The 20,466-nt window shown below is 35.4% G+C and overlaps 1 protein-coding gene across 2 annotated transcripts in view; it reads left to right on the top strand.

Annotated features, from left to right (window-relative positions):
- USP34 (ubiquitin specific peptidase 34) overlaps positions 1-20,466 on the top strand; it is a 243,367-nt gene that overhangs the window by 202,355 nt on the left and 20,546 nt on the right. For both annotated transcript variants that reach the window (XM_054728434.1, XM_054728433.1), the window contains 10 exons: positions 1,439-1,590; positions 5,511-5,559; positions 5,653-5,757; positions 5,856-5,900; positions 6,962-7,066; positions 8,342-8,489; positions 12,738-13,372; positions 14,936-15,093; positions 16,971-17,049; positions 19,498-19,624. In XM_054728434.1, the coding sequence (XP_054584409.1) occupies positions 1,439-1,590; positions 5,511-5,559; positions 5,653-5,757; positions 5,856-5,900; positions 6,962-7,066; positions 8,342-8,489; positions 12,738-13,372; positions 14,936-15,093; positions 16,971-17,049; positions 19,498-19,624 (1,603 nt within the window). The remainder of the gene's footprint in view (positions 1-1,438; positions 1,591-5,510; positions 5,560-5,652; positions 5,758-5,855; positions 5,901-6,961; positions 7,067-8,341; positions 8,490-12,737; positions 13,373-14,935; positions 15,094-16,970; positions 17,050-19,497; positions 19,625-20,466) is intronic.

Below are 20,466 nucleotides of genomic sequence, written 5' to 3'. Positions count from 1 at the left end.
TCAGAGTCTCAACCATTTAATTAGCTAGTCTGTTTATATATTAAGGCATTAATGTGGATTTTGTATTGTCTATAATGACCACATTGGATTGAATGCTCTATTTGCACTGTTTTATTTAATCCTTTTGTAACCTTAAGAGGTAAGTACTTTTGTTATCTCCATTTTACAGATGAGGAACTTGAGGCATAAAGACATTAACTTGTTTTAAGTCACAGTGAGTTGGGCTTTGATCCTTGGTCAGACTCCTTACCTATAAAGTATTAATCACATATATATATATATGAAAAAACCTAACCAACCTGTTCGACCAGTAGCTATGATGAACACTGACCACCTCAGGGCAGACGCTCAATGCACAGGCATGGAAACATGGAACAGACTGATGAATCTCTGGGGGAAGTAGGGGAGGGGGCAGGAAGAGATTAACCAAAGATTTTATGTGCATACTAGAGGCCCGGTACACAAATTTGTGCACCGGGCCTCTAGTGTATATATAAATGCTTCTCAGAATATGAACAGTTATTATGTAACTAGAGGCCTAGTGCACGGATTCGTGCATGGGTAGGGGCCAGCTGGCCTGCCTCAGTCAGGGAGCTTGGCGGGCCGGCCCTGCACCGATGGGGGGGTGGCGATTGGGGTTGGGGCTAGCCGGGGGTGGGGGGAGAGGTGGTTGGCCGGTTGGCCCCGCCCCCTGGTCAAACTCCTGGTCAAGGGGACAATTTGCATATTAGCCTTTTATTATATAAAATTCTAGCCTATATGGCTGCTTGTTTAGACTGCTTTTCTCTTGCTTTGTTAGATCATAAAACCTTTTCAGTCTCTTTCATTTCAAAGCCCAAGTGATTATCTCTTCGAAATACCTACTACTTAGATTATTTGACAACTGCAAATAAGGATGCCTTAATTTGTATAACTGGCAGTTTTATTAAACAGGAAATACTGTTTTACCATACTCATAAATTATGATCTGATTTATCTTCCAAGGGGCTTGCCAGTAAGAAAAAAAAAATTATTAAAGGATTTATCCCTTTAGGTAAGGTAAATAGTCACAGTTTTGAGAATCAATCATTGCTCTTTTTTTTTTTTTTTTTTTTTTTTTTTTTTTTTTTTTATAGCATAGGTGGAGATTTATTGAAGAACAAGTACAGACTCCCACGTGGGGAGAGGGAAGAGTCCCAGAGAATTGACTCCCATGTAGGGAGGGGGAAGAGTCCCCCAATCATTGCTCTTTACAGTTCTGCCTATTAAGTCTACAATTGTCCTGAATGTGGTTTAGACTTTTAAAGTTGGGGTTAGGCCTTTGAGTGTTGTTGTTTTTTTCATGACACATACTCCTGCCACCATCTGCCTTGGTTAGTTATATAAAACAATCAAGTTATATTGCTCTCAAGATAATGTTAAAACTAATATATTAAAATTGGATTTTGTTCTGTTCTAGCCTCAAGTTGAAGTGTTGTCAGAGGAAGAAGGGGAAGAAGAGGAGGAGGAAGAAGATATCCTTTCTCTGGCAGAAGAAAAATACAGGCCAGCTGCCCTTGAAAAAATGATAGCTTTAGTTGCTCTTTTGGTTGAACAGTCTCGCTCAGAAAGGTGAAATGTCTCAACATTCAGAATGCTTAAAGCATGTTTGATTTTATTTTTTCATGATCGTTTCACCACTTTTAACTCAGTAGCTTTTGTTTTTTTAACTCTTTTTAAATAACACTGCAGTTTACCAACTCTTGTAGCTTAAGTATTTTAATCCTTTGTAGCAAACTCGTACAGTATTTATCTGACTCATGTTAGAAATATACATTGAAGAAATTATACAGTAAAATATGTAGCAAAATTATATGTGCATTCATCCTTTAACCTAGCAACCCCACGTTTAAGAATCTGTTCCCCAAATATAGAAAGATATATGTGCAGTGCTATTTATTGCATGCAGCAGTGTTTGTAATAACAAAAGACAAAATGTCCACCAAGAGGGGACTTGTTGAAAAACAGGGTATTCACTCAATAGTGTACTTTATAGTTGAAAAAAGGAAGCATGGAATATATCTACTACCTTGGAGAAATCTTTAGAATTAGTATTACTAAGAGAAAAAAGCAAGGTGAGAAAAGTGTATATAGTATGCTACTTTTTAAGAAGGGAGGCTATGAGAAAGTGAGAGTCTGTGTGTGTACGTGTGCACACGCACATGTATCCTCATAAATCTCCTATTTTCGAATTTGCCTTCTTGCTAAAAAAATTTTTAGTCCCCAAATCAGGACTCAATGAGCTTTTACAATCATTTATGGACTGCAGAAAGTACGTGTACAGTGGCAAAAAAAATTTTTTTTTTTGATTTGCCTGTTGTACTCTTTCCCAGTTTTCATATTGTAAATGATGTCCTTTTCTTGGTATATGTCACATTTTTCACGTTTCTGCTTTTTGTTGTGGCTTGGCTGTTTAAAATGGTCCTTGAACATAATGTAAAGTGCTGCCTAGTGTTCCTAAGCTTGAGAAGATCAAGTTCATAATATGCCTTAGAAAAACTTCATTCAGGTATGAGCTAGGGTGTTTGCTGTTAGTTCAATGCTAATGAGTCAACAATATGTATTAAATAAGGTGTCTTTAAACAGAAACACACTTGAAAAAAAAAGGTAGTATCTATCGGTTGATGAAAATATTGTGAGCAGAGGCTCATAGGAACCTAACCCTGTATTTCCCCTTCCATCAGTGATTGAGTATTCACTACTTGGTGTTTGTAGCACTTGATAAAACACTAGAGGCCAGTGCACAGGTGAGGTCCCTCAGCCTGGCCTGTGCCCTCTCGCAATCCGGGATCCCTTGGGAAATGTCAGACTGCTGTTTTTGGGATCAACCGAAACTGGCAGTCTGACATCCCCCGAGGGATGTAGCAGTGCCGAAGCGGCAGGCAGCCGGAGAGGCTTCTGGCTGAGCAGCACTCCCGCTGTGGAAGCACACTGACGACCAAGGGGCAGCTCCTGCTTTGAGCATCTGCCCCCTGGTGGTCAGTGTGCGTCATAGCTACTGATCAGCCAGTCATAATGGTGGTAATGGTCGCTTAGGCTTTTATATATAGATAGATAGATAGTACTACAAATGAGAATTGACTGTATTTTTTTTTTTTTTTTTTTGTAATTGAAGGCTGACTGAAACAAAAAAGGCATTTCCTATGGTTGGGGAGGGAAAAACAGGCTGGAGGGGAAAGGAATGAAAGCTTGACGTCTTCGAATATACATTATATTGTTTATTGTATTTGTTTTAACTTTGGAATCATGTGAATGTTTAAAAATCAAAAGCAGACTGAAATAAATGAACCTAGCTATGTATTGAGCTGGTGGCATAGCCAATGGAGAGGAATGAAAGTAACTTTAGAGCACATTAATATCACTGTAAATTGCCAGTAGGAGGTAACTGGAGTACAAAAAGAATTGTAAAATTATCCTAAACTATTTTTGAAATTATTATTCTGAAACTTTTTATATTATAGAATAAAGCAAGTAATTGTTAATGTCATTAAAACCAAGATTCTTAGCAAAAGAAGAAATACAAATATAATAGGGTTTTTATATAACTTCTTTAAAACTAAGTTTGGAAATATCAGTAGAATTCATGGTGTATTTTTGTCTTAAGCAAACAAAAAATGTATTATATACCTCCATTTTCTGAAAAGGCCTAGAAATCCTGTCCAGCTCATAATCAATGAGTGCCCCTAGCATCTAGGTTGTAGTCACTAGATACCATTTCCCACTGAAAAACTTACGGTTCCTTGGAAATATGGCCAATTCCAGGTTTGGGGCAAGAAATGAATGGGAAGCTGGGAATGTTTTGTAACCTTGGAAAACAAAGAGTCAATCAAAGCCTAACATGAGGTCATGTTAAAAGGATTCAAGAGCAACTTAAAGATGTTTATGCTGGTTATAGATTGGACAACCTGAGCATCAATAATAACAACTATAAGTGGACTAAAACACATCACACATGTTAAAATTCATGAGTTCACAATGATACTTAAAAACAAAAATTTTAAAAACTCATTGACAACCTTTGGAGTATATTAGGAAACCAAATAATTTTGGAAACTTATTAATAAAGGAATATTAAGCATTTATCTTTACCTGTAAGAACTATAGCTCGTGGCAACCAAATGGTAAGTGAGAGAAAGTTGTCGTCAAAAAGGTATTTGAGCTAATAAGCAAGTAGTGCTGGAATTACAATATCAACATTTTGCATCCCAAATGAGATATTGGGTCTAGGAAGTGATCATCATTGACAGAAAACATTACAAAAAGAAAGACAACTTTTAATTGTATACCTCCTGATGAAATCCATACTATCACTGAAGTATTCTTGGTTAAAAAGTCAAGAATTGATCAAGATTTGATTTGATCAAATCTCTAGATCTACCTACCAGTTTACAGGATATATGGGCACAGAGAAAAACATGTTAAAACACCACCACAGGGTACAGTCAGCAAAAAGGAAATGTGGGAAAGTCTATAGGACAAACCACCTGCTTTCTTTAGCAGATAAATTGCAAGATAAAAACGAAATCAGAGGGGAGACCAGTAGTCTAAAAGAGATTTGAAAGATAATATCGTCCAATAGCAACAGAGGGCTTTATTTGGATCCTGATTTAAACAAATTAAGTGTAAGAGTTTTTTTTGTTAGAAACTTGAGGAAATTGTACACTATGTATTGTACGATAGAAAGGATTGATGAATTTTGGGTGTGAATAATGTAAGTGTGGTTCTGTATTTTAAATTTATCTGTTAGCAATATGGATTAAGTTAAAATACTGGAATTGCTTCAAAATAGTCCATATTGAGTGAGTAGGAGGTACAGATGAAACCAGACTGGTCATGAGTTGACAATTAGAAGCTTAGTGATAGGATAATTACACTATTCTATTTGTTTTTGTACTAAATTTTTTATAGTAAGTTTTTAAAAACACTAATTTTAAACTGGGAAATGAAACTTGCATTTCTCGTTTGTTTTGTTTTGAAGGTTTTCATTTCAGAAAAAGCTATCTAAGTGTCACAAAATATTAAATTAATTAAATGGAAATAAATTAGATTTAAACTGCAGTATACCAATTTTGGAATCTTGAAAAATTGTCTAAAATATATCTAGCAGCACTAGCTGGTTTGGCTCAGTGGATAAAGCCTTTGGACTGAAGGGTCCTGGGTTCGATTCCAGCCAAGGGCACATGCCCGGGTTGTATTCGATCCCCAGTGGGGGCATGCAGGAGGCAGCCAGTCAATGAATCTCTCTCATCATTGATGTCTGTATCTCTCCCTCTCCCTTCCTCTCTGAAATCAATAAAAATATATTTAAATAAATAAATAATAATAAAATATGTCTAGCAAACAAGTCTAGCTAGCAGATAGTTCAGAATCATTTTATAATGGTCGGTTGGTATGGTTATAACTGAACTGACAATTTTGTGTGTCATGATGCAGATAGCTATAAAGGAGTACAGAGGGAAGAAAAACTTATTTCTACTAATGTTTTATTTTAGGCATTTGACATTATCACAGACTGACATGGCAGCATTAACAGGAGGAAAGGTATTACCTACTTTATTTTGGACCATTTGATAATCGCAAAAATAATAATAATAATATAACAGTTCTTAAGTGAACACCTTTTGTTTTTAACAGGGATTTCCCTTCTTGTTTCAACATATTCGTGATGGCATCAATATAAGACAAACTTGTAATCTGATTTTCAGCCTGTGTCGATACAATAATCGACTTGCAGAACATGTAAGTGCTAAGAAAGTTTAAAGTTTTAACTTTAAAGTATTAAAGTGTTTTGATAATTTTTAAAAGAATATTCTGAAATTTTCCTTTTTCTGTTTTAGATTGTATCTATGCTTTTCACATCAATAGCAAAACTGACTCCTGAGGTATGTAGAAATTTATTAATCATGTTTTTAAAACTATTACCAGTATTAACAGTGCTTTCAAATGAACCTTTGTAATTGTCCTTGAAAAAAATTATCCATTTCCCCATAATATAACCTATTTTTAAGTATGTAACTTGAATAAATGGAGTTAGTTCTTTGTGTCTTATCACAAATGTAATTTTCTCAATTAAATATAAATCTATACTAATAAAAGCCTAAGTGGCCCTCACACCCTCATGTCATCACAAGATGGCCGCCTCCACATTGTCACAAGATGACTGCCACAAGATGGCCAGCAGGGGAGGACAGTTGGGGGCTATCGGGCCAGCAGGGGAGGGCAGTTGGGGGCAATCAGGCTGGCAGGTAGGCGAGTGGTTAGAAGCCAGCAGTCCCAGATTGTGAGAAGGATGTCCAATATTGGAGAGGCTGGGCTGAGGAACCCCCTCTCCCCGCCCCATGCACAAATTCATGCACCGGGCCTCTAGTTTACATATAAGTTCAACATATCAGTGTCCTGCCCAAGCTTGTTGTTTGGTTTTAAGCATATAATTGGGCCCAAGAAAAAAAATAGACTAATCAGATAACTGGATAGGTGGGGAGTATATAAAAAAAATTGAATACAGTATTGTACAAAACTATCTTTGTAAAATGGAAATGTTACAGCTACTTTGATAATACATGTCAAATATTAATACAAATTTAAAAAAATAAAAAGATCTTAATACAAATTATATCTGAGATCAAAATCTGCTACAACAAACTTTTAATCTAAATTATTCTACAAGCATGGTTGTCTCATTTAACAAGAGTTTTGATTTCTTTTTTTCAAATTAACATCCATAAAAAATAAGTTTTCTGTTACATGTGGCTCCCCTGCAACTGACTTTGTATTCCCAGCTGATTTTTATGATAGTTCAAGTTCATATGCAGGAGTACTCCTCTCTGCAAACATAATGCAGCATATTTAAATGTGATGTATACAAGAATTATACGTGTTTTACTTTTTGCTGATAGAGATGGTTTCAAATAGATATAAATAAAGTCTTGTATGTCTCATACAGGCAGCCAATCCTTTCTTTAAATTATTGACTATGCTAATGGAGTTTGCTGGTGGACCTCCAGGAATGCCTCCCTTTGCATCTTACATTCTGCAGAGGATATGGGAGGTAAATCTTAGAGCAAATGTCTTAGTATTTATTTTTCTGAAGATTTTACTTGTTGAATATAGTCACTACCTTGTTAAGTACCAGTTTCTTCTTACTTAGAATTCCAAAATGGGTTTAGTATGTCCTAGGTTGAGGAAAGAGAGACACTTCAGTCAGAAAGTCTGGGGGAAGAGTTTTGGGCTAGTCTCCCAGATGTTTAAAGAGAACAGCCTTCAGCCAATCCACGGTTCTCATTTCCCTACTCTCAAACAAGGTATGGGTCAGTTGGTTGGGCGTCATCCCATACATCAGAAGGTTGCCAGTTTGATTCCGGGTTGTAGGCTCCATCCTGGTAGAGGGCATGCAGGAGGCAACTGATAGATGTTTAGTTCTTGCATCCATGTTTCTCTTCATCTGCCTTCCTCTCTGAAATCAATAAATATTTTTTTAAAAATAGCCATGGAAAATACATCAATGAGTGGGTATGGCTGTGTTCCCATAAATACTTAGTAAACAGGCAAACTACAGAATTTGACTCAGGAGTCATAGTTTTCCAATCCCTACTCTAGATTCCTAAAATTCTATTTCCCCATGAAAAAAAAAAAAAAAAACCTCCCCAGTGGTGCAGTGAGCTAGTTTTCATTCTCACAGAAACAGATTGAGCAAACAATAGGAAAAGTAAAGATGAGAAACTTTAAAGAATTAAAAGCACCTTTATTTTAATTTGCAAACTTAAGACCTAAAAGTAATTGGCTTCTCTTATTGGTCTCATGTTAAAATCCTTGGTTAATGTGTCATTGGCTTCTCTTACTGGTCTTATTTTAGAGTCCTTGGTTATTTTAATTTTATTTTGTAATCTAATGACATGTTTCTGAACATTTTCTGTTGATAAGAGTAAGTAGCTTTAAAAATAGGAAAACAGCCCTAACCTGTTTGGCTCAGTGGATAGAGCATCAGCCTACGGACTGAAGGGTCCCAGGTTCCATTCCGGTCAAGGTCATGTACCTTGGTTGCGGGCACATACTCAGTAGGGGGTGTGCAGGAGGCAGCTGATCAATGTTGCTCTCTCATTGATGTTTCTAATTCACTATCCTTCTCCCTTCCTCTCTGTAAAAAATCAATAAAATATTTAAAAAAAAAAAAAAAGGAAAACAAATGGTGGAAACTTCTTTTTAGGATCTAGTTTTCATAAAATTATTTTGCTTATGTGTTTAATGGCATATACCAAAAGTAAATTAAAAAGTTACTGCTCATTCAGTTGGCTTTATATTCTGTTCTTGTCTGTTTTATTTCTAGGTAATTGAATATAATCCTTCTCAGTGTCTGGATTGGTTGGCAGTGCAGACACCCCGAAATAAACTGGCACATAGCTGGGTCCTGCAGAATATGGAAAACTGGGTCGAGAGGTTTCTTTTGGCTCACAATTACCCTAGAGTCAGGACTTGTAAGTCAAATATTCAGAATTTAACAAACCATTTGTTGTTCAACTTTTATTTGTTTTGTTTGTAAGGTGACTATAATATGTCCATTGTTGTATAATTCAAATGCTCTTAAAGGTATTATTTTTTTAAAAGCCAAAGTTATATTAGTATTTGGAAACCTATACCAATGTTTTACAAATATCTATAGTGGTTTTGGTTTTTTTAAGGATAGAAAAGTATGTCCTTTCTTAGGTGACATCACCATAACGCATTTTTGTCTCCTTGCTTGATAGAATGACAAAGCATTAGTAAATAGAGTAAAGGGTCATAAAATTCTATCTTAAAAGCAATTTAAGAAGGCTAAAAATAGCCCTAGCCAGTTTGGTTCAGTGAATAGAGTGTTGGCCTGTGGACTGAAGGGTCCCAGGTTCGATACCTCAGTTGCAGGCTCCACCCCGGCCCCTGACCAGGGCCCGTGCAGGAGGCAACCAATCGATGTGTTTCTCTCACATAGATGTTTCTGTTTTTCCCTCTCTCCTACTCTCTTAAAAAAAGAAAAAGAAAAAAGATAAAAATGCTAAAAATAAAATAGTAATAAATACATAAAACAAATTGAGGGAAAGTATTCACTGAAATTATGGGCATTAAATGATTAACATCTTTATTAAACACATGCTGGAGGAGAATAAACGAAGATCTTGGAAGACAAAAGGACAAATACAAAATATAGATATTTCACAGAATAGGAAATTGCTGGTAAATAAACTTAGATTATGTTCTCATGATAGTTTTCAAAGAAATAAAAATCAAAATAGTTAATATTTTAAAATTTTTCAATCATTAAAATCATTTGTTAGCTGTCTACTGAGAGGGTCTGGAATCAGTGACACTCCAGTAGCAAGCAACAAGCATGTTGAATACCCAGATCTCTTTTTCTAAACACCATTCTTCAATGAAAGGAATCACAGTTCCTTGGAGAAATGGCTGATTCTAGGACTGTGGCTGGGAACATACAAAATGAATCTGCAGGATCTTGTAGCTCCAGAAAGTAAAGAAGTACTCAAAAGCCAAAGTGATGGGAATATATCAAGGGGACATAGAACCAACCGGAAAGAGCTCCCAATGACCAAAGCTAGAACAATTTGAGTAAAAAAGTAAATGACACATAGCGCTAGATTGTGACCCAAAGTATAAAATAAATATTCATGAGTCCAAACTGATAAAAATGAATGAATGAATGAATGAATGAATGAATGGAGAAGAGACAGATCTCCCACACAGAATTTCAGATAATTTATGTCCCCACGGAGGTGGAGTATAACTCTCTGCCCCTTTTGTGTGAGCTTAGTGCCTTGCTTTCAAAAAGTAGAGTTTGGGGGATGGAGGAAATAATGAAGTAAAGAAACTTGACAAATATTAACTCAGCCAGGTGATTAAGATTGTCATCACTGAAGAGTTACATTTATATTATAGCATGTACCCTTGATATAATGTAATGCAACGGTTACTGTACCTGTGTGTGTGGCACAGTATGGTCTTCTTCCCAAAAACAATAACCTGAGAGTCTAAATATGATAAACATCAGATAAACCTAATTTGAGGATCATTCTACAAAAATACCTGACCTCACACAGCCGGCATGGCTCAGTGATTGAGCGTTGACCCATGAACCAGGTCGTCACTGGCTTGATCCCCAGTAGGGGGCATGCAGGAGACAGCCAATCAGTGATTCTCATCATTGATGTTTCTGTCCCTCTCTCCCTCTCCTTCCTCTCTGAAATCAATAAAAACGTTTTTTAACCATTTAACTGCCACGCATCCAAAACAGAAACCATCCCCATATGCCACGATATTTTGAATTTAATTTTAAAAAATCAATTTGCAATGAATATTATAAAAATATATTACAATTCGGGCGTTCTTGAATATTTTCAGCTGAAAATTCTCACGAAAAATGATTTTAAAGTTGGTCAGGGCTGCCATTTAGGGAAAACCATTTTTTTTAGATGCGCATGGTGTGTGGGGAAGTTCCCCGCCACTTGCGTCTATTAACAATAGAGGAAATGGGGAGGCGGTGTGTGGAGATTGTCTGTTCTACCTATTCTAAAATAAAATATTTGGGGAAAACACCTTTCATCGTGGGTAGACATGGATTGGCATTGGTACTCTGCTTATAGGGTTGTTTTTCTTGCCAATTTAGGTAACTCCACAGTAATGGGATATTTGTAGAGCTGACGCAAATGCCGGTTGGCATTCGTGTCCTGATTTCTGAACATAAAATAAATAAAAACCTATGCTGAACTCTACTGCCCAAAAAAGATTTTTGGCTAGCCATTACACCTAATATTCATGACAGTGCTTAGGAAACGCATTCTCATGCATTGCAGTTTCATTCTAAGTTAATGTTACCCTTATGAAAGGCAGCTTAGCAGTGTATGATGAGATCCTTAAAATCGTTTTGCCTTTTTAACTCAGTAATGTCATTTCAGGATTCCAGTATAAGTAAGTCATCCAATATATGGATATCCAAACACATTATTTATAGTTGTGAAAAATTTAAATCTGGATGTTCAGTTAGGAAATAACCTTTTTTTAAAGTATTATGGTGGAGATTGTAGTAATATCAAAAAGTATTTTTTCTATAACTTGAAAAAAGGGCCCAAGTATTTGAATAGAATGAATATAACTTAGAATAAGAATTAGAGTAACATGTATAGAAGAAAGATTACAGAGAACTACTTTTAAATCTTACAAAATAACTTTAAGGAATGACTGAGAATGTTTAGAGTAAAGAAGAAAAATTGAGACATGATAGGTGTCTTAAAGTAGTTGAAGAGCTGCCATATAGAAATGGAAGTAGATTTGCTCTAAGTTCAGCTGAATAAGTTTTTTTTTTAATCATGACTTTTCTTAGTTGCAGTTTTATACAAAAATTTATCAGGATGATACCTACATACCAACTTTTTATATTTGAAGCACATATCAAATTAAGCCATACTGATAATAGACTACCAGAGCAATATATCGGTGAAGAAATACATAGAAATGGATTATTGTGCAGAAATAAATTTTAATTTGTAATCTATAAACTAGATTATAATTAATTATAGATATACTGACTTTTTTTGCTTTGGTAGTACAATGGAAGTTATCAAATTATTGCTAAAATAGTGGGAGACAGAATTTAGGAGGTATATTAAAAATAGAGTTAAACTAAGTCATTAGAAGCCTTGAGGAGGCTCTGTAGTGAATGTTAGGAGCTCATAAGACTGACCTGGGTTTGAATTCCAGTTGTGCCACCGGGTAGCCTTACTATTTTAAGTCTCAGTGAAAGTGGGGATAACAAAAGTAGTGCCTACTATATAAAGTTATGGTGTTAAATAGTAAACATTCAATAAATGTTAGCAGTTCTTGTTGTTAATGTTATTGTTTTACCATTATCATCATCATCATCGTTTCCCAAGGCTGATTTTGGGCTTCACCTCTTTATCTGTATGGCCTTGGTCTTTGCTTCTTCAAGATTCAGAGTTTCCAATGTAATATCACCTACCTCCAAGATGGTTGTGAGGATTAAATGAGATAATATTTATAAAGTACCTAGCTCATTTCCTTGCTCATAGTAACTGCTTTTACATATGGACTCAACTAATGAGTCATTAACCTCTCAGAATTATAGCATAGGCTTAAGATTTTTCAGGTACGTTGGAGAGATTCTTTGTGTGCAAGGATAGCCTAGAAGACTTTTAAAGATTTCCAAAGTTAATGTTCTAAAATTGGCATATATATAATCTTATGTATTACAAAGGACTTTTAAATAGGTCTCATTCTGTCTCTAATATAAGTAAATTTTACCTTTACCTATAATTTATTATAAAAGAATTTACCATTATTTTGTAAAGAATAAAACTAAGACCCTAAAACATTAAATGATTTGACCATGTTCATCAGCCTTATGTAGGTCTTCTGGTTCCAAATACTGTGTTCTTTCTGTTAAACCATATTGTTTCCTGAAAAGAAATGAAATGACAAGAAAGAACAGTGACAGATGGAAGATGCCTGTCTTCATCATTCCTTGGGATCTTTCTCTGGGGCTAATGATAGAGCAGAAAGATATTAAAAGAGATGTTCATATCCCTTAAATTTTATTCATTTTAATTTTTAAAGGGAAGAGTGGCTTTGTGTTTAATGACTGCTCTTCAGTTTATTTTTTATATCTTATAAGGACCTATCTGACCGGTTTTTGTGTGTGTGTGTGTTTTTTACATTTATAGCTGCAGCTTATCTTCTGGTGTCCCTTATACCAAGCAATTCATTCCGCCAGATGTTCCGGTCAACAAGGTCTTTGCACATCCCAACCCGTGACCTTCCACTCAGTCCAGACACAACAGTAGTCCTACATCAGGTCTACAACGTGCTCCTTGGTTTGCTGTCAAGAGCCAAACTTTATGTTGATGCTGCTGTTCATGGCACTACAAAGCTTGTGCCCTATTTTAGCTTTATGACTTACTGTTTAATTTCCAAAACTGAGAAGCTGATGTTTTCCACATATTTCATGGATTTGTGGAACCTTTTCCAGCCTAAACTTTCTGAGCCAGCAATAGCTACAAATCACAATAAACAGGCTTTGCTTTCATTTTGGTACAATGTGTGTGCTGACTGTCCAGAGAATATCCGCCTTATTGTTCAGAACCCCGTGGTAACCAAGAACATTGCCTTCAATTACATCCTTGCTGACCATGATGATCAGGATGTGGTGCTTTTTAACCGTGGGATGCTGCCTGCCTACTATGGCATTCTGAGGCTCTGCTGTGAGCAGTCTCCTACATTTACACGACAACTGGCTTCTCACCAGAACATCCAGTGGGCCTTTAAGAATCTCACACCCCATGCCAGCCAATACCCTGGAGTGAGTAAAATTGATAACTCATATCTGTATCCTCAGATTGATTGGAAATACCTGTTTTTCCCCTTTTGGGACATGGTGAGAAAATATGGAAGTATGGTCTAACTTTATTCTTTCTTAAAGACTTAACATGTGTTTGTTTTCTTGGAAACATAAAATGCTATATGGTTATAAAATTTATAAGTGTATGGATAGTTTGTCTTAGGTTGATATTGAAATTTTCTCAAGTGGAACTTACCTATTTTAATTTATGGTTTTGTAAATGTGTCTTTCATATATACCTAATGAAAAAAGTTAACTTTATGGTACAGTTTTAATGAAGTGAATATTTTTATTTTGATATTTATTATCAAGGTCTATATGCTAAGCTAAGTTGTGAGCTAGATAATATTTTTATCTTTGCTGTAGTATTTCCTAGTATTTTTTTTCTCATACTACTTTGAAGTGAATGAAATGGTTAAAGGTTCTGTGAGAATACAAATATATTCAATCTAAATATGATTTTTTTTTTTCCTCTGCAGACTATTTGTAGGTTTGCTATTACATATCCCACCCCCACCCCCACCCCGACACACACACACCTCCTCCATATAAGGCTGACATTCCTGGATATTTCTTTTCGTTCTCATCTCTTATTCTCTGTTGTCAATCGAAAATTATACCAAGAGGGTATAAGTCTGGGAAGGAGTTTGGAAGGGGAGTGCAGAACCCTTTTTAAGGCTATTGTGAACTCAGAGGCCACAAATTGCTAATATGAGAAGCTGTTTGCTAAATAGGAAATGGTGGGAAAGTACAAAAAAAGAAAAACACGTTCAAAACCAAGGCTCTAAAATACAGAAGGAAAAGAATGAGAGTGCTGACTTAGGAGTCAGGATAAGATTTATTAAGAGTGAATGCATCTTTTCTATCACATTCATATAAATAATATTTTATTTCATTACTTAACATGTCCATAGTTAAATATACCTCTGAAGAGTGCTGCATGAGAATATCCCCTAATGTTTTTTTGACCTTGACATCAATGAAATGTAACAGTTTTTATTGTAGAACTTATTAGAGATTTTAATAAAAATGGTATTTAAATCAATTTTTGCCAGGTAACTTGAACTGAGCATCCATCAGTCAAGAAAGATAATTCCAAATGTTGGCACCAAAGTGTTTTCTCAGAAATGGTCTTAATTGAGGGGTGTAAAATTCTTGTGACAAAGTGATTATTTCTCACTTATTAAAGAAAAGGTAAAGGTTTATTGCAGCATGTCTGCACATTTGAAGTTACAAAATTTGGTTTTGAAACAGTATTAAGACTAAAAATGAACTATCTTAACTTGCAGTTTTTAAATCTTCCTGAAATTCTATTTTGAGATATGCACTTAATGAATTATATATGAAATTTTAAAAATAGAATTCATTGCTAATTTTATGACTATTCTTCAGTGGTACTGTAATTGAACTTATTTGTGTAATTTTAAGAGCTGGCTAATGAGTATAACATCTAGAATGAGAAGCACACATTCTAAAAAGTTGTAGAGTTAAAAGATCACCATGATGTTTATTTGCCCTTTTTAGGCAGTGGAAGAACTATTTAATCTGATGCAGCTATTTATAGCTCAGAGGCCAGATATGAGAGATGAAGAATTAGAAGATATTAAACAGTTTAAGAAAACAACCATAAGTTGTTACTTGCGTTGCTTAGATGGCCGCTCCTGCTGGACTACTTTAATAAGGTAAAAAGTTGTTTTGTGGGTTTTTTTGTTTTTCCAACTGAGAGGATAGGGACCATACTTTTGACAATTTAAGTTATAACTATAAACGTTTACCAATTCTGTGAGGTTATTGGGGAAGCATTTATGTGTTTAGTCACCATGAAGAATTTATATTTTGAAAGCTAATGAGCTACTTTTGAGCAGGGTTTGGTTTTGCATTGTTTGTGTTTTGTCAAAATGATAGAATCTTAAGGTTGAAAGGAACCTTAATCGACAATGTTCTATTTAAAGTTCGACACTTGCTTTCTCTCTGGCAGTCATCCAAATTATGCTTGAACAGTTCTGTTCTAGAGGCCTCCAGAAATAGCTTTTTTCATCTTTGGATGAGTCTCACTATTAATATGTTTTTCATTTGTTTAGCCCTATCTATCTTTTTTAACTAGGAATTAGGAAAAGAACAAATCATGATCCTTACAGTTAATCAGAGCAAATTAAAATCCAGGTTAATTTCTTAAAATGCATCTATATATTAATAAGACTTGGAGATGATGTCCTTTATTAGGCAAATTTCTTGGCAGTACATTCTTAAATACTGTAATAACTTCTTAAATTTTTTTAGATTAAACTGATTGGGGTAACATTGGTTAATAACATCATATAAATTTTATGTGTATGGCTTTATAGTACATTTGTATACTCTATTGTGTGCACACTATCCAAAGTCTAGTCTCCTTCTGTCATCATGTATATGACCTTTATTACCCTCTTCATTTTCCCCTACACCCCTTACGTCTAGTAGCTACCATTCTGTTGCCTGTATCTGAGTTTGGTTTTTTGTTTGTTCATAATATTGAACACTCTAGTATCTTAAGCTATTCAACTGAAGATAGTTATTTCACATTATCTTCTTCAGAAAACTTTCAATTTGGATCTTTATTAATACACAAAATGCTTTTGCCAGGACTCTTTAAAGGAAATTTTTAAAATGTTGGCATTAATTTTGAATATATTGGTTTCCCAACATTTACTACTTAAAAGTTTTTATTTTCAATAAAAGATTTGGAGCTTTCTTAATTCTTTTTTTTGAAAAAGGAAAGAAAACGTTTTGTTAAAATGGAAGGATTTCCAGTCATATTATATAACAGCAGTTTTCAGTACCTAATAATGAAATTAGGTCTGCTAACAAGAATAATAACTGCTTTTGATTATTATATAAATTATTTTTAAGGCCACCATATGTTTTGGTTTGTTTGTTTTTTGTTAATCCTCACCCAAGGATATTTTTCCATTGATTTTTAGAGAGAGTGGAAGGGAGGGGGAGAGACAGAGAGAGAAGAATCATTGATGTGAGAGAGACACATCAATTGGTTGCCTCCCGCACGCACCTCAACTGGAATTGAACTCAGGAACCTTCAGTGTGCAGGCCTACGCTCTCTCCACTGAGCCAAACCGGCTAGGGCCACCATATGTTTTTAATGTTTTTCCCGTTATGTTTCTCTTTTTCCCAATAACCACCTAATGAGTGATTTGATAATATAAGTATATATTATTGTTCAGAACTTAGCATAATCTCAAAGATAAACCCATTATAAAAATAAGCATTTTTTTATACTGAAACTTTCAAAATATTCTTATTACATCTCTCTTCTACCATTGTGGATAATTAAGAGTAGACTAGATACTGTTAGACATAACTTTAAGTTACTTAGAGGGTTTCATATTTAATATATCTCCTTTTATTGAATTACTAAGAAATAGATGTAGTAGTCTCTTTCTATAAGTAGGAAAGGAGAGAGCCTAAATGACAATGTACTTCTGGTTTGGTTTTGTTTTTTTAATCAGCAAAGTGTTCTGTTCTGATTTAGAATTCTCAAATTAGACTTTATGTATTCTTCCAGTGCCTTCAGAATATTATTAGAATCTGATGAAGACAGGCTTCTTGTTGTATTTAATCGAGGGTTGATCCTGATGACTGAGGTAAATATTTTGTAGATTTGTGTCATTTTAATTTTCTCACCAAGACTTCTTGTTTTGTGGATATTTAGAGTTTATTGTAGACTGTTTTACAGGTATTTAGATTTTAATTATACCAATCAGTAGATGCTAATTAATATTCAGAGAATAATTAGGTCACAGTTTTTAGGGTGCTATTTACTTTTTCCATAGTAATTCCATACTTTCCCCCTCAGTTGGTTTGTATTTATTTATTTTAAAAAATATTTTTACTGATTTTAGAGAGGAAGAGAGAGGGGGGGAGAGAGAGAGAAACATTAATGATGAGAGAGAATGAATCATTGATCGGCTGCCTCCTGAACGCCCCCTACTGGGGATCAAGCCTGCAACTTTGGCATGTGCCGTTGACTGGAATTGAACCTGGGACCCTTCAGTCCACAGGCCAACACTCTATCCACTGAGCAATACTGGCTAGGGCTCAGTTTGTATTTAGAACAGACACTTGAAGTAGACTAGTTTTATGCATTTTATTCAAAGGCACAGTTTCTCAAGAGCTCACTTATTTGATAGCATTAAGAAACTGAGCTTAGCATCATCAGAGAAAGCTAGTGAGACTGTTACAGGTGGTTAAAATCAGCCATTCATTCTTCCCGTAATTCTTGAACATCCACGCTTTGAGATGATTTTAAGGCCATGGAGGTCCATTGTAACCTTTAGTGTATTAATGGAGATAAGATGAAAGATATATGCCAAGGGTACTGTGAGATTAAGAGGTAGGGTGGTTTTTTCCAGAAAATGGTATGGCAGAATAGGAATACAACATGTTTGAAACTACTATGAAGAATCTGGACTTGGAATGATAAATGACTTAATTGGCACAGAGACAAGAAAGTTTTGGTCGTATTTGAGAAATGCCAACTATTTCTGTTTGGCTAAAACAAAAGGTAAGTGAAAGAGCATTAGTGAGAATTTCATTCAACAGATGTCTGAATGTCTACTCTGCCAGGCTTTGTGCTAGGCACTGGAGATACAGCATTGAGCAAGACAGGCGTGGTTCCTATCTTCACAGTCTACAGGTTAAGTGTTGCACAAGTACATCGTTCAGATTATGTACTGCCACAGATTCTATGCAATGAATTTTGAACTGATTTGAAAGGATTAGAAAAAGATGGTGTAAAGAAAGTGGGGGAAAAACTCTTAAGGCTTTAATTAAACTAATATAGTTAAAGGAGTTAATAGATTTAACAAGCCAGTATTTATATATATAAAAGGCTAATATGCTAAGTGTCCCTCCAGATAATTATGTCACGTAGTAACGCCCAGCTTCCTCTCCCTTGTGACTAGCTGCCTCTGAGTTTCTTCAGCCCAGCAACATGACTTGCTTTATAGCTTGGTGGAAACATTTTATACTTTAACCAAATGTCTGTGAAACATTTTCTCATACTTCATACCATTTGATCCTCACAGAAGTCCTGGAGTAGGTAGATAGGAGACTCTGTGGAATCCTATTTTCTTTTCATTAGTCGGAAAATGGAGATTTAGAAAGCTTAGAAACTTGACCCAACTGAAACCTAAAGTCATTTTCATGGTGGACCTTAAAAATGACTTTAGGTTTTCTCACTACGCAGAATATAGTCAAACATTGCTGCAGTTAAATATTTTACCCTTTATTCTCCCTGTGTGATCTACAATAATAATCTGCTTGGTGTTGATATTTACTGCTGTGTTGCTGACAATTACCTGAAAGAAAAGTGCTTCACTGGGCTGGAAAAAGTTTAGCTAAATCAGAAAGCAGGTCTAATTAAGCAAGTTTATTCTACATATATAAAAGGCTAAGTTGACTCACGCATGTGTGATGTAAGTAAAGCTCTTGCTGGCGCCAGTCGCATGCGTATGTTTCCATCATTGTCGATCATGAATTTGGTTGACACTTCTATTATAGAGAAAGGGCGAATAGCGATATTAAAATATTTCTTGTAATTAATTTCCTTTCAATGTGCACGAATTCGTGCACCAGGCCACTAGTGATTAAAGAAATTCCTACCCTTTTGAGCTCTTTTACCTCTTCCTTTTGAGTATAGCTGACAGCTATGTCATCATTTTCTTTCTTTAGAAGCCTTGCTATTCTCCCTAATCTTCATGTTGTTGCCTGCTGCCTTATACTCTCTAATGCTTGCCATCTGAGAGCAAACAGTAACAAAAAGAAGAAAAATCTGATTAAATAAATTATTTCTTCACACTAAAATGTGTACACAAAATATCAGGGCTCTGAAGTGTGAGGACTGTTCTATATTTTAAAAGAGCTAAATGAGAGAATTTGACTTTTAGATTAAAAAAAATGCATTTTCTTTGTGTTCATATGCATATACATAGTCTGAGTCTGAAAACATCTGTCTAGAATGAGCTCTACAATTTTGTGGCTCAATAAAGTAAAAATGAAATGAAGTTTTCCATTTTTTAAATCACTTGTAGTCATTCAACACACTGCACATGATGTATCATGAAGCCACCGCTTGCCATGTGACTGGAGACTTAGTAGAACTTCTGTCAATATTCCTTTCAGTATTGAAGTCTACACGTCCATATCTTCAGAGAAAAGGTTTGGCTATTCCTATCTCTTTTTTGGTTTGTTTGTTTGTTGTTTGTTGTTATTAGTTCAACTGTTAAAGAACAAAATAAGGCGTTTAAACCGAATGCTTCAGATAATTTGTTTTTATCTCCAGTTACAGAAGATGGGGCTGTTGCTAGTCATAAAGAAATGCTTATCATGACCTCTTAATATAAGATTGAAATGTTCTTATTTTCTTTATGTCTACCCCAAAAATAGGCATGTTATAAGTGTCAAGGTATAGGAGACTGGAAAACATTTCCAGCACAGTAACAATATAAGTATTTTGTGAAGGTCTTTAAGCATGAAACTTCATGGCTTAGATTAGATCATTTTAGTTTCAAGAGAAATAACTGTAAAAATATCTCTTGTGTACCTGTAAGATAATGTGAACTCTGAACTTCATATAAATTTCTAGAATATAGGGTATATTCATCACTAAAATATGTGCTTTAAGAAATCTAGCAGGTTTAATAGTAGTAGCCATCTCATGAAAATAGTCATAGCTTTTACCCAATATGTTTATGTAATAACTAGAGGCCCAGTGCACGAATTCGTGCACCAGTGGGGTCCCTCGGCCTGTCCTGGCCTGCGGGATCAGGCTGAAACCAGCTCTCCAAAATCCCCTGAGGGGTCCTGGATTGCCAGGACAAGGGACCTCACCAGTGCATGATCAGGACCTGGGAGGAACATGGGAGGTGGCCCAGCCAGAGAGGGACTGCAAGAGAGTTCCAGGGCATGTCCAGCCTGTCTCACTCAGTTTCGATCAGCGGACCCCAGCAACAAGCTAACCTACAGGTTGGAGCATCTGCCCCCTGGTGGTCAGAGCACAT

The sequence above is a fragment of the Eptesicus fuscus genome, chromosome 16 (genome assembly GCF_027574615.1).
Source record: "Eptesicus fuscus isolate TK198812 chromosome 16, DD_ASM_mEF_20220401, whole genome shotgun sequence".
Classification (NCBI taxonomy): Eukaryota; Metazoa; Chordata; class Mammalia; order Chiroptera; family Vespertilionidae; genus Eptesicus; species Eptesicus fuscus.
The sequence above is the reverse complement of the archived record's forward strand: the minus strand, read 5'-3'. Positions and strand labels throughout refer to the sequence as shown.